The sequence below is a fragment of the Chanodichthys erythropterus genome, chromosome 10 (genome assembly GCF_024489055.1).
Source record: "Chanodichthys erythropterus isolate Z2021 chromosome 10, ASM2448905v1, whole genome shotgun sequence".
Classification (NCBI taxonomy): domain Eukaryota; kingdom Metazoa; phylum Chordata; class Actinopteri; order Cypriniformes; family Xenocyprididae; genus Chanodichthys; species Chanodichthys erythropterus.
This window is the reverse complement of record NC_090230.1, coordinates 11820395-11835701: the sequence shown is the minus strand read 5'-3', so window position 1 is coordinate 11835701 and position 15307 is coordinate 11820395. Positions and strand designations below refer to the sequence as shown.

The 15307-nt window shown below is 38.7% G+C and overlaps 1 protein-coding gene across 1 annotated transcript in view; it reads left to right on the top strand.

The window, feature by feature from the left end:
• Positions 1-15307, top strand: part of si:ch1073-396h14.1 (disintegrin and metalloproteinase domain-containing protein 10) — a 33234-nt gene that overhangs the window by 15066 nt on the left and 2861 nt on the right. Inside the window, exons 6-11 of the mRNA XM_067396013.1 lie at positions 478-597; positions 3860-3952; positions 7402-7570; positions 12681-12841; positions 14380-14551; positions 14709-14853. Coding sequence (XP_067252114.1) covers positions 478-597; positions 3860-3952; positions 7402-7570; positions 12681-12841; positions 14380-14551; positions 14709-14853 — 860 coding nt within the window. The remainder of the gene's footprint in view (positions 1-477; positions 598-3859; positions 3953-7401; positions 7571-12680; positions 12842-14379; positions 14552-14708; positions 14854-15307) is intronic.

Here is a 15307-nt window from a genome sequence, read left to right as displayed (position 1 = left end):
ACATTCCCTTGTGTCCGTACATTCATAATTTCTTTAAGGGGTACACCAAGTCTGGAAATAATTCTGAAATCAGATGTTCAGAGCTTTCTGAAAAGATCGCTAGTAGAAATTGGACGACATTACATAAACGGTTCATAATGTCACTCAATGATTGTTTCGCCCTACCACCTTGTCCTGTTTTTAAGAGGCAACCCAAGCTACTGCTTGGAAAAGAATATTATCTGTCCGATCTATCTATTGTTTTAAGGTCCTGGTTGGGTTAAAGCCATGTTGTCATTTACCCAAAATGGGTGCAAGGACAACCTGCCGTGTTTTTAAATCAGATAACATGCTTCTGTTATATTTTAAGCTCATATTTACTACAACACATCATTTCCACTTGTTCGGTGGCAGAATTGAAAAACCAGATGTGAACCTTCACTTTACATTTTGCCTTCATGCCTTTCTCAAAGTTCTCCATCTTGTGACCCACAACAGGTACCACTCTCCAGGTCAAAACGGAAGGTCGACCAGTCCAAAACCAGCTGTCTCCTGCACCTCCACGTAGACCACCGCTTTTACAAACGCTTTGGAAGTGTTGAGGCTGTTGTGGCTCAGGTGAGTTCGCATAGTGCTCAAAAGATTAATTCAACCTTGATTCAGTGTCTACAGGATGATAAGCACGATATCTTTCCTGTTGACTCTAAAGTTTTGCCCCTGTTTGGTACACAATCTCCCTGAAGTGGGATTCACAGCATGTTCCTTCCTCGATCCCACTGGAGACTTCTGCGAAATTGTGGTGTTGTGTGTCACCAATGGACCAAAGCCAAGTTCTTTACTATGGCTGTGAAAAACAAAGGTCTTGAATCTGTTTTGTTAGAACTTAATGTTATGTAACTTTTGTACACTGAAGATAGAAGACAGGATTTCCACAAGTTAAAGTAGCCATTTGTTATCTTTTATCTGACGAGTTTTCCAGATTGTTGTGTTCAGGGGCCTGGGATGCCTGCTTTATGCCTGAGATCACTGAGCATTTACTTTGGGGGTAGTTCCCATTGTCTGCATATTAAGGTTACGCAATGTTTTTCTTTTAATGTCCACAGCTGCTGATTTTTATTGTTTTACCAAATCACTGCATGTACAATATTCCTGAAAAGCAATGTTTCTGCCAAAAGAATAACTGGGAAACACCCTTTAATTGAAAATGCCTATTTGTTATGATTTGCTGGTTTGTGAGCTGGACAAAACTGTTACATGTGTTATATGTTTGTGCACAGCAACAATGATCAGTGTTTAGCAGAAAGAAAAAAGAAAAAGAAAAAAAAAACAACCTTTCAAAAGTTTGGGGTTGGTAAGATTTTAAAAATGTTTTTGAAAGAAGTTTCTTCTGGTCTGCATTTATTTGATCAAAATACAGTAGACAGTAATATTTTGAAATATTATTACAATTTAATCAGCTGTTTTTTTTTTTTTTTAAATACTTAAATATATATCAACAGTTAGTTTATTTATGTGATGGCAAAGCCCAAATTTTCAGCATCATTACTCCAGTCTTCAGCGTCACATGATCCTTCAGAAATCATTCTAATATGCTGATTTGCTGCTCAACAAATATTTCTTATTATCAATGTTGATTTCAATAAGACATTTATAATTGTTGATTGTAAATGTCTTTACTGTCACTTTTGATCAATTTAATGTGTTGTTGCTGAATAAAATGATTAATTTCCTTAAAATAAACTAAAATAAACTGACTAAATTAGTTTATTAGTAATTTAAGTCAACTCAAGTCACCTTTATTTATTTGGTGCTTTTTACAATACATATTGTTTCAAAGCAGTTTTACAGTGATAACAGGAAAATTATGCAATAAAACAAAGTTTGTTTCGGCTGTACAGCAGCTCTAGAAGAAAATAGTGTCGTTGTCCAGCTTAAGTAAGTTCAGTGTTGATTCATTTCCATTGTAAAAATCATTAGATATTCATTTAGTTCAATTATCTCTACAGCAGCTCTGGAGAAAACAGGGATGTCATCGTCCAGCTAAGTTCAGTTCTCATACAACAGTCAATGCAGTCTAATCAATAATAGTGTTGAATATTTAAAGGTATATTGTAACAATATACACTATATTGCCAAAAGTATTGGGACACCCCTCCAAATCATTGAATTCAGGTGTTCCAATCACTTCCATGGCCACAGGCGTATAAAATCAAGCACCTAGGCATGCAGACTCCTTCTACAAACATTTGTGAAAGAATGGGTCGCTCTCAGGAGTTCAGTGAAATCAAGCATAGTACCATGATAGGTTGCCACCTGTGCAATGAGTCCATTCATGAAATTTCCTCACTACTAAATATTCCACGGTCAACTGTTAGTGGTATCATAACAAAGTGGAAGCAATTGGGAACAACAGCAACTCAGCCACGAAGTGATAGGCCATGTAAAATCACAGAGCGGGGTCAGCGCATGCTGAGGCACACAGTACGCAGAAGTCTCTACTTTCTGCAGAGTCGGTAGCTACAGACCTCCAAACTTCATGTGGCCTTCAGATTATCTCAAGAACAGTGTGTAAAGAGCTTTATGGAATGGGTTTCCATGGCCAAGCAGCTGCATCCAAGCCTTACATCAACAAGTGCAATGAAAATCGTCGGATGCAGTGGTGTAAAGCACTGGACTCTAGAGCAGTGGAGACATGTTCCCTGGAGTGACGAATCATGCTTCTCTGTCTGGCAATCCCATGGACGAGTCTGGGTTTGACAGTTGCCAGGAGGTTTTTTCAGGGGTTGGGCTTGACCCCTTAGTTCCAGTGAAAGGAACTCTTAATGCTTCAGCATACCAAGACATTTTGGACAATTTCATGCTCCCAGCTTTGTGGGAACAGTTTTTGGATGGCCCCTCCCTGTTCCAACATGACTGTGCACCAGTGCACAAAGCAAGGTCCATAAAGACATGGATGAGCGAGTTTGGTGTGGAGAAACTTGACTGGCCTGCAAAGAGTCCTGACCTCAACCCGATAGAACACCTTTGGGATGAATTAGAGCGGAGACTACGAGCCAGGCCTTCTCGCCAACATCACTGCCTGACCTCACCAATGTGCTTCTAGAAGAATGGTCAAAAATTCCCAAAACACACTCCTAAACCTTGTGGAAAGCCTTCCCAGAAGAGTTGAGGCTGTAATAGCGGCAAAGGGTAGGCCAACTCCATATTAATCCCTACGGATTAAGAATGGGATGTCATTAAAGTTCATGTGCACGTAAAGGCAGACGTCCCAAAACTTTTGGCAAATTTAGTGTACTTTTAAATAGTAAACATAATACATATTAAAATGTAAATATGAAATTATAATAAAATTCCAGACGTATAATCATAACATTACATTTATATACATTTAGATAAACTGTAATATCTTGAGTTGTGATTGTTTTTCATAACAGATTAAGAAGTGTTTGTGTAAATGGGTGTAGGTACTCCGGCTGTGTGCCATGTCGCAGTGTTCTTCCACATTACCGTGTTCACCCAGTGCTGTGTGCTAATATGTTGATCTTGGCCTGCTCACTGTAAGGCACAGCGGCCAGATTGTCACTTATATTCCTCACCAGACACTTTGCCCTAGAGTGGTTTCATTCCCTCAGAGGCGAAATGTGCCTCATTCCACTGAGAGTGACTGGGGCAAGAGACTGTCTGGAGAATTCACTGTTGCAACTGAAGCTCTTAAGAACAATGTCTCAACTGATCAAATAATTTGATAAGATTGCTGCATGTGGCAAAATAATCTGTCCATCATTCTGTCTATTGGCCTGTTGCTATTTCTTTCTAAAAAGGTGTCAAGAGTAGATGATGAAATCAGTTAATCATGAGCTTAATGCAACATGTTTTGCAGGTTTCCTCCTACATGAAAGCAGTAAACGACATTTTTGACAAAGCTGACTTTGATGGCATAGAGCTGGTCAACTTCAAAGTGAAATTCCTTACCGTAAGCTTCTTGTTTTGCCCTTTTTCACACATCATTTCAGCCATAAAGAGTATTTTTACCATCCTCATGACTTAATGCTTCATCCATGTTAAAGATTTAAAGTCTGGATCAGTGTTGCCAGATCTGATGACAAATCTTGCGACTTTTTTGTTGCTTGTTAGCATGTACTTGTTCCATTGTCTGGGAGAAAATATGTAAATGAGAACTGCTTTATTGGACATTTGGATATATATAATATAAAAATACAGTAATACAGTGTGTAATCATGGATTAGGAGAAGAAAACAGATGTAAAGTGCCGACATTAGGCAGAATGCAAATACAATTCAAAGATGTCACGAATATACTAAGTGATGCAAAGTCTTTAGTCAGGAATGAAAACAACGCTGTGAGGGACAGAATACAGTGTGTTCAGTACGTTGCACTGTTGATTGTTCAGCTGATGAAACGTCTTTCAGAAAAAAAAATGTTTAGTAGACAAAAACTTTGTAAAAATAGGACCTTTATACAGGACCTTTATACAGTACCATTGTAAAGACTATCCCTCACAATCATTTTCATCCACTTTAAAGGGTTAGTTGAAATGTCTGTCATTAACTACACACCCTCATGTCATTCCAAATGCGTAAGACCTTCGTTCATCTTCGGAACACAATATTTTTGATGAAATCCAAGAGTTTTTTATCCCCATAGAAGCAGTGTTATTACCACATTCAAGGTCCAGAAAAGTAATAAACTCCTACAGGTTCTACGTCAGAAGGCTGACTTAGTATTGGCCGACGCTGCTCACATGAGCAGCACGATGTACGCCTGTGATGTTGATGTAGGAGTCGGCCAATACAATAGGACAATAGGAGAACAATAGGAGTCACAGACATATCTGATGAATGCGAGAACACAATGGTCAGTCAGAGGTGTTTATGAATCCGCTCAACACGCTCATAGCATCACATTTATAAAATTTCAATTCCGACTTGGTACCGAAGTTGGTACTTTTGACATAGAAGAATGACAGTGGAGAGACTAAATTGTTGAATAAAGTTGTTATTAGGGCCCGAGCACTGATGGTGTGAGGACCCTATTGTAATTGCTCGGCCAATTATTCTTCTTCTCCGAAATGAATCACATTTTTGAGGGCCTAAACATGCTTGAAAACTCATGAAAGTTTGCACATGCATCAGAAGTGGTGAAAATTTACGTCTGATATTTCAGATTTAGGTGTGGCAAAATGGCTCGATAGCGCCACCTACAAAATTTCAACAAAGTGCCCCTGACGCTATGTTTCACGTACAGGTATGAAATTCAGTACACACACATCTAACAGCTCAATACCTACAAAAAAGTCTGGTGCGAAATCTGAAAACCATCAGGAAGAAATTAGCCATTTCCAGACCTTGTACTTTAACAAACTCCTCCTAGAGCTTTAATCAGATCAACGTCATATTTAGTCATTCTAATATAAAGGCCTTTGAGACGTTAAATTGCGAAGATCTACAGTTTTCGCTGAAGGGTGTGTCCCTGGCGGCCTGACAAAGTTTGATGTTTTGCAGTGAAACAGAAAGTTGTTGTAACTAGGGTATATAATGTCCAATCTGCCCCAAACTTGACGTTTGAAAAGAGTCCTGGCCTGAAGACATCTACATGCCAATATTCAGTTACAGTCATAGCGCCACCTGTGGGCAACAGGAAATGGTATACTTTACATGCTTTCCTAGCAAACATTTCAATATGCCACGAATTACCAAACATACTAGAAAGACGTTAAATCATGAAACGCTTGTCCAAGCACTAATGTGTGTGATTAACACCACGAAACAGGAAGTTGTCGCAACTAATGATGTTACGGTCTGTGCCGAGGCTTCGGAGCGTGTCTCGAGAAATCCCGGAAGCTTTCAGTGAAGCGCGTATCGAGGCTTGTATCGCTTTAGATCAATGACGGCATTGATGACGTTCGAAGCCTCGCTTATGCCTGACAGGTTTGAATGGTTCGACTGGATGCGATTCAAATCTTGATGCGACATTTTGACAGACATATAAACCATGGGATCCCCTCAGAATTTGTGGTTTTAGAATAATAACATCGTCTCTCCTGCCTGTTATGACCAAAGAATTTGTTTACACACATTTGATAGCCCCATTCATTTGAAGCCAATACGTTTATTACACAGTTATGTTATACAATCATTATATACAACCAGAAAATACACATTACATTCAAATAAATATATAAGTCTTTGTGGAAATTGATTTTTTCTTCACCGCTATTTCTAGGCCATAACTGCCGCAAAATACAGTGTATCACAGATCACATCAGGTCATCTGTAATGTATCTACTTGTTTTACACTCTTTGACCACCAGGTGGTATTGTGAGCAAATGAAGCCTCGAGAAATGAACCTTTTTGTGAACCACTTGGCTGAAAAGCTTCAATGCTTCATGAGGCTTCATCTCGCAATCACTAGTCGCAACTCAGGCATACGATGTCCAATCTGCCTCAAAATTCACATGTTTGATAAAAGTCCTGGCCTGAACACATCTACATGGCAATATTCAGTTATTGTCAAAGCAGCACCTGCTGGCAGCAGGAAGTTTAGCATTATGAAATCACTTTCCCATAATTCTCCTGTATTTACTCGCTTGCATGCATGTCACCCTCTGTGTCAGAGATGGCACAGAGACAAGAGGATCAGATCCAAGTGCAGTTTTAATGGGGTAATCCAAACACGTAATCCTTCCAAGCATGAGTCAAAGTCCACAATAAAGTCCACACAAAACAAGAAAACCACACAGTGAAGCCAGTGACAGAAATTAAACCTCGATAACAAAAGCAGACACAAACTCAGTATAAATAGACAGACACTAATAACATAATACAAGACAGCTGGGTGCAATGAAGTGATAATGAGTCCGGGAAATGGGTTATGGGAAATGAAGTTTGAAGAGGTGAGGCAATGGTGGCTAAATAGGGCGCTCCAACTGGTGATCATGACATCCTGTTGACTGTTTTCCTAAGGCCACTGGGTAGCGTTGAGCCCTGCTTGCAGCTTTAATTTTTATTTTGTTTTTGCGCACAAAAAGTATTCTCGTCACTCCATAACATTAAGGTTTAACCACTGTAGTCATGTTGACTATTTTAACGATGTCTTTACTACTTTTCTGAATCTTGAATGTGCTAATTACGTTGCTTCTATGGGGGATAAAAAAACCTCTTGGATTTCATCAAAAATATATTAATTTGTGTTCCAAAGATGAATGAAGGTCTTACAGGTGTATAGTTAATTACAGAAATTTCATTTTTGGGTGAACTAACCCTTTAAATTCGATAAGGCATCTAACCTGACTAAGGTCTATGGCTTCATCTAGTAACATTCAAGCAGGCTTTAGCTACTTTCCATTGAAAATAGTTGGCAACAGTGGTCTGGATTGACATAAAACAGGTTGATAATTTCAGGTGATCACAGAAGAAGATCCCAACAGTCCTTTGGACAAGACTCACATTGGGCCTGAGAAGCTGTTGAGTCTGTTTTCGGAGATGAACTGGAACGACTACTGCCTGTCTTATCTCTTGACCAACAGAGACTTCAGTGGGGTTCTTGGCCTGGCCTGGATAGGACAAGAAGGTAATATTTCAGCCCATCCACTCTAGACAGTTCCGGTAACACAAGCCGCCTCATTGACGCCTACAACAAATGTCACGTGAAGGAATATTATTATACTCAATGGTGGCCAACTGGGCTTGAATGGTATTTATGCCATTGGTATGTGACCTCTATCCACAGTCGTCCTTGACGCGACGTGATATTGAAGAGAAGTTTCTGATAACATCACTCAAACCCTAGACGCCCTATTGAAAAATTGCAGTGTGGATGGTGGGGGTCTGGGTGGGGAGTGATGGTCTTTGTCAAGTACTTCTAGGAAAGAATGTACTCTCATGTAAAATTCAGAGAAACAACCTTCCTGGGAGTTTTTACGTAATTGCATGTGCAGTTTTGAGAATTTTATGAGAAACAGGTGGAAAGATTTACTAATAATAAACTTAAAGACTCCCTGGTCAAGGATTTGTTTTCTGTGACGCTCATAATTGTAGACACAATACAAGCAGACCAACATACAGTATAATGCAAGGAAGAAAAAAAAAAAAAAAAAACACCTTACACTATATCAGTTGAATCCCTTTTAACCAAAGCAATAACTGTGTTGTTTGTTCATTGTTTGTAGCACTGCTAAACTGACCTTGCAATTAACATTCTTCTCCACAACACAATCAATGCTGCATTCATTCTACATTAGCAACTTCCTCTACATGACAGGACTTGACCTTAGCTGTCGTTCCCATGGACATCAACAATATCCTGAATTTCATAAATGGGACATTTCCATCTTCAATGACCAATTCATTTATCTAACTTGCTGAAAAGATCAGCATGAATTTCCATAGTTCATACTGGTCATGCAGTCAAGCAGCATGGTCCAGCTTGACCATGGAACTCTTGCTGGTTAGTTAAGAATGTTGCTGGAGACACCAGGGGCCAGTTGCACCAGCTAAGATACATCTTAGCATAGTTGTGTGACAATAGTTACAACTTACATGATACTAAATGTTTATGCATTGCACTGCATAAACTTTTCCACTGGACTTGTATCCCTCTTTAAACAAAATTATTACAAAATATATGATATGATGATGATATATATTTTTCTGTTTGATTTCTTTCCTTCTTTACACATTTTTCCATTTGTTTACTTATTGCCTTGTATACATATTTATTTATTTGTTTGTTTATTTGTATTTTTATGTTTTCCTGTTATTTATTTTACAAGTTTTAGTATCTATTTATTTTTCAGTTTTATAGCATTTTTGCCTCTTAATTCTACATATTTTCATATTTATTAATTTTTCAGTTTTTATAGTATTTGCCTTTTAATTTTGATAACTTATATACTACTTATTAATGATATACTGCTAATTTTATTTCATGATTATTTACGTATCATATTTAATTGAAAATATCTTTTGTCAAAAAAGTCTTAAAAATCAACCATAACAGGATAAACCTGAAATTTGCAGCTTTTTAACAAAACTTTTGTTTACAAATTTGTGTGCATGTTATTTCCCAGTTTAAGTAAGACCTAACAAAGTCTTACTGTTGTAACCCAACCGAGCAAACAGTCATCCCACTGGTCCAGTGTTGGTCTTTTCAGCAAGGTATTCACTCATATTCCAACACATTCCTTACATTTTGACCCTCAGTGGCTCTCAGATCTTTCTGAGCGGATGCTTTTACAGAGGTAGTGCTTTGTAAATGTATACTGGCCCCAACTGGGTGCAGTATCTGAATGCCACTGGGATCTCATATGGCAAGCAATCTGAGTAGTCATTGTTTTGATTATTATTGTTGTGGTTGGAGGTGCAGGCCACCAGCTGAGATCCTAGAATGTTGCCATGGGATTGACCACAGCGCCCTCTGTGATTGGCTGAGAAAGGGGGTGTGAGTCCACGGTAATGGTGACATGTGACCAGAGAGCTATGCGTGCTAGACCTCCGCCCCTGCCACAAAAACTAGACTAACCACATTCCTTTTACCACATGTGCCTCCATGGTAAAGCCCTCACGTGAGGAGATTTCATTAGACATGCATATTAGCATGTAAACACCATGCAAATCCATTATCAAGTTGCATTCAATTCCATATGGGATGGGCCTCTTGTGTAAACTTGTTAATTCAGGCTTTTTTGGACAAATTTCACAGCGGTGATGACTTTGATGTTACTTTCTAGTGCTTTAGCATCCAAACATGTTAGGAAACATGATGGATGCCAATGCTCAGATCTGTAAAATTTAACCAAGACATCTGCAAGTCCTACAACAGTCTTTTTGCCTTGTTTTGACTAGGCTTATTTTCACAAATTAACTCCATATTAGGCTGTGGGCTGCAGGGGTTGCTTTCTGGCAATCATACTTACCCAACAAAGGTGCATTACTCTACTATAGCAGCTTGGGATGTTGTAGAGTCAGTGTTTTTGATAGATTGGCTTCTATTTCAATGCATTATGACTTGGACCTTGAATCTACTTTAATCCAAGTCTACTTTTAACAAATGTAGAATTGTTTGTTGTATAGAATGCTGCTGGGATTACATATTTTTGTAGGCCAAAACCCAGAAACAAGTTTTTAGCCCAAAAGGGCGTTTTAGCCCAAGTCAATGTTATTTATTTATTTATTTTAATGGGTTTTTGCCTAAATTCCTGAAATAAGGGGTGTGGTTAACACAAGCTCAAGATATTTTCATGTTTTATTCTACAACATAAAATACATCAGTAATACCTCATTGGGATTGGTTTTAAAAAGTCTTTACTGTAAGTTTTCAGGGACAATAAACTTCTGAACAGGTAAACCCATCTACTCTCTAGTATGCTTCCACAGCTTTGTTATGTTAATCATCACTCTTGTAAACTATTCTAACTCAAAGTCTGAAAGAGTTTAATTGCTTACGGTGATGTTGTAGTCATGCAACCGTGGTGTAGTTCATTCATAGTCTACATTAGCTTTTACTACTGGTGATTGTATTTAGGTTTAAAGTTTCATAAAAGTTTTATTCATTTGTGAAGATTATGATGAACAAAATGTTTAATGGTGTGGTCACATTTGCGAAACTTAGTAGGTCCATTGTCAACAGTGCTGCGAATGCTTACTCAAAGGTCACTTCTAAAACAAACAGCTTTATATAAACGCTGCAAAATCGGGCTTTAAGAGTTAAACAATCTTAGGTCCGATGTGAAATCCGCTTGGAAATTTTCACCTCACCCCTCACACAAAATTGCAGATTGTGTGGATTCCTTTAAAGATAACTGCATTTTGCCCACATAATTTCACCGTAAAAAGGTAAATGTGACCGTACCTTAACAATCATAGCGTTGTTTTGGCCAAGGGAGATTATTTTCTGCAATAATCCTAAAGCCAAAGGAAAAATCCCATTGGGTTTTTGTCAATGGAACCATGGTGATGCTAACTTCTGGCCTTCAAAAATACATCATCACTGCAGCACACGATTGGCCTGGTACAATGAACAATAGAAATATAGATATTCCCATAGTCCTCTGGTATTAAGTCCTACTTTTGCAACTTTTAAATACTATCTTGTAGTTGGTTTGAGCTTTTTACTGATTGTTTCGCTGAGTATAACCCTAGATCATGATGGCTTCTCTCAAGTGACTGTGTTGTGGTGCCAATCAACAGCCTTGTGTCCTAAAAACCTTGTGACAAAAATGGCTCCTTGCAAGTCCAGTGGAAAAAGAGCCTGATATAGCAACTGTGAAAGACAGCAATGACCCTGAGGCACCATCCTGGTCACCTTACATGTTGTTGAATGAGTTCATCATTAGATGTCTGTGAACTAGAGTACAGTTCACCTTCATTTAATTTGGCCCTGTTCTTAGTCAGTTGGGATGATAAGCTCTGCAACCATGCACTGCATTCATATTTCATTACCTAATTGAATATAGCCCATATAGTTGTTTTAATGTGTTTATCAGGACCACACCATTCTCCATCTAATAGCACTATTGCTGGTTAGACAAGGTCTGCGGACCTTAAAATTTCAAAGCGTAGATTATTTCTTATAGTAATAACATATAAAGTTTAATAATCCAGACATACATAAATAATAATGATTTATAATAAACTATTATATAATAATACATCCTATTCTCATTCAGTTGATTTAGCTGCCATTAGGAATTTTTAGACAGATAATTTTAAAACTCCTGTGTTTCTCTAAATTAGAACCAGTGACAAATGACTCAGCAATTTCAATGAAGAACTATTCCTCATGTGAGAATTGTGGCGTACATGAGATACAGATGACAACCATAAAACCTCTATAAACCCACAGTTCACATAAGTTTTATGTTTAGCCAGTTTATTCACCCACAATGTATGGTCCTTGTAAATTCCCCCCCGACAGGCGCAAAAAAAAACAAAAAAAAAACACTCCAGCAGTCTGGTTGTGAACACAAATCTAACAACATCTGAGGAAGTCATAAGCTTGACCTTTGATTTTGCCAGACTAAAAGTTCACAGCCTGGATTAAAACAATCCAGGACTTGAGACTTTGATGGACCAGCTGATCTTGACCAACTACAAGCCTAACCCACCAGCAGACTTGAGTCAGTGATCGTGTAAGTGGTTAGTGCTGTGCGAAAAAGACCAGCTGTTTGTGATCAGCAGTATAACTGTCTGTTGGCATTGTATAAGCTCGAAACACAGGGGAGCTCATATTAGAAAAAGCAACTCTGCAAGGGGTTTCTTCTCATGCTCTACAGTATGTAAATCATGACAGAAAATATTAAGCCAACATAAACTCCACCGACACACTGATTTCCAAGAAACATGTGAACTTAGAGTTTGCGGTGCTAAAACACAGATTTAGATTTTAAGAAAAATGTCCTGCGTCAATCTAATATTTGCTTTAACATAGGGGTGTCCAAATTCGGTCCTGGAGGGCCACTGTCCTTCAGAGTTTACCTCTAACATGCCTCAACACACCTGCCTGGAAGTTTCTAGTATGCCTAGTTAGATCTTGATTAGCTGGTTCCAGTGTGTTTAATTGGGGTTGGAGCTAAACTTGCAGGATTGGACACCCCTGCTTTAACACATGTGCCGGAAGTTAGCATTGTGGATTGATTTTTTTTTTTTTTTTAAGTTTAAATTTTACTTTCTCTGATTCTCAGATAACTGGGGAGGAATCTGCTCTGAGACGATCATGAAGGATGGTCGCAATTCCAGCCATAACACTGGTTTAATCACCCTTCAGAACTATGGCTCCTACCTTTCTCCCAAACTTGTGCACCTGACCTTTGCCCATGAGCTGGGCCATAGTCTTGGAGCCTCTGTGAGTATGTCTGCCTTTGCTGTCACCACCAGCTGATTGATATCACCGACAAACCTCTGTCAGTTTAATTAATAGTTAAAATCAGTGTAGGAATGATTAATCAAATATGGCTGCAATCTTCATCGGCTTTGTTTGCTTTGTTTTGAAATTGCTTGCTGCTGAGCTGTTGCCAAATGATGGCTGGCTGGCTTTAGCATAGCATGTCACACTAAAGAACATTATCGGTATGCTGCATATCTAAATGCCTTTTAATGATTGGTGAACTTTTCCACCTGTAGCAGCCATGTACTTCACACTTCCTAGGACTCTATGGCAGATTAGTTCTGTCCACGTTCCCTTTATATGTTAAGTCACGTTTGACAGCAGAGGGCTGACAAGCATGGCTCATTGTTTCCAGGCTGAATTTGGGATGCAGTGCAGATCAGAGAATCCCCATCACTTGTGATTTATGGGAGGCCTGGGAAAGGGGCCAAAGCCCTTTGGCCCAGCTATCTCATTTCATTCTTGGAGCCACAGAGCTTGTGTGAATGAAAAGCTTAATTTGTATACCTGGAAGTAGTTGTATAACTACTTCATAGCCATGGAAAGATATTATCAACAGCAATCAAGTAAAAATAAAATTAATATTACACATAATAATATTTTATATTATTTAAAAAATTACTACTACAACTACTGCAACTAATAATAAACAATATAGTGTGTGCTTAATTTGTATACCTGTAACTACTTTATAGCCATGGAAAATATAAATGAATCAATGGCAATCATGTAAAAAATAATATGAATATTATATATAGTAATATTTCATACATTTACATTGTTTAAAATCATCAATAAGTATCGTTTATGTATATATTTAAAGGGAAAAAAAGGCTTATTACAGGACTTAAACTCACGTAAATGCTCAGTATTGTCTGTAGTCAAATATGTATGAAAAATATATGGGCCAATAACTATATAGTATTAAAAAAATAATGCTTGTAGATCTGTTGTTGCAACTGTTCAACTGTTCTCCAAAGGAGAATGGCAACTAACTAGTAGGTTATTTGATCCTGATCCTGATCTAGAATGTTTTCCAAGTGATGCACTGATTCTGATTACCGCTATACACTGTGATTATAAAGACTACTTTATACGGAGGAAAGAGGAAAAGAAAATGTCATTGAAACTTTTCTGAAGACATTTTTCTTAAGAGATACATTCATATAAACCCACCCCCAATTCAATGTTTGTATTTTTCTTCCTATATTTCAAGCATTGCAAACAGTGCCCTTGCAGTGCCTTGCTCTGCTGGCGCGTCTGTGTTCTCTTCTTTGTGTCCGTCTTCAGCGTGTCACATCTCTAGCCTGTGTTAAAGTCCTGTTTACAAACTTCATAATATTCCACACAAATGACATTTTGGGAAATGATTGCAATGCAGTTTGTGTGCAAGTCCGGTACAGAGATTGGCCAAAATAAAACTAAAAGCTATTTATGGCCGGTCAGCCAGTGCATCTATAATGTTTACGTTTTACTTTGTGTTTTGTCTGTGGCAGCACGATGAGGGTTCTGAATGTGGAAGCCTGGAGATCACTGGTGGCAAAGGAAGGTTCTTGATGTTCCCTCAAGCCACCCACATGATTGAGGAGAACAGCGACAAGTTCTCCCCTTGTAGCCTGCGGCACATGAGTAACATTCTGAATACAAAGAAGGACAGATGCTTTGTAGGTAAGGCGCGTGACTAAAGTCTGGGATGGGATGGATGTGCTAAAGAACGTTAGCTTGTCTCAGTCCTAAATCATTCCTACAGTGGGGCTTATCTCCATGGCTTCATGGCGTGAGGTAAACCTAACTGACTGGAGATGTGCCGGTTTTGTCTTGTCAGATAGCGGGCAGCCCATTTGTGGGAACCGCATCGTAGAAGACGGTGAGGAGTGCGACGTGGGCCACAATGAAAGAGACCCATGCTGCTACAGCTCGAAGGAACCTTTAGGCATTGAATGTCGACTGAAGCCTGAAAAACAATGCAGGTTTGCATCAGTCCGTTTTGTATCAGGAGGATGACCTGTGGACTTTTTGGAAAAATTAAATTTCTTTACTTTAAGGTCCAAAGATAGCATCCATTAGTCAACCCTTGCAGTCCACAAGACCCTGCTTTGGTGATCTAAAGTCACATTGACTGTTGGATAACAGACCACTGTCACAGAGGGGGCTTTCCAAAAGTATGTATCAATGGTGCTAGGGTGATATTAAGCTCCCTTATGATAAAATGACAAATGGGAGACCTTACACCAGGAGTGTCCTGCTCCTGGAGTTGCCACCTTCCTGGAAAGTTTAGCTCCAGTCTTAATTTCACAGCTGAACCAGCTAATTGAGGTCTTCCAGATAATTTGAAACTAGTTTCAGACACCCTGCCATAGGGCAAGGGTGTCTAGTCATACTTTTGGAGGACTATCTTCTTGTAAAGTTTAGCTCCAACACTTG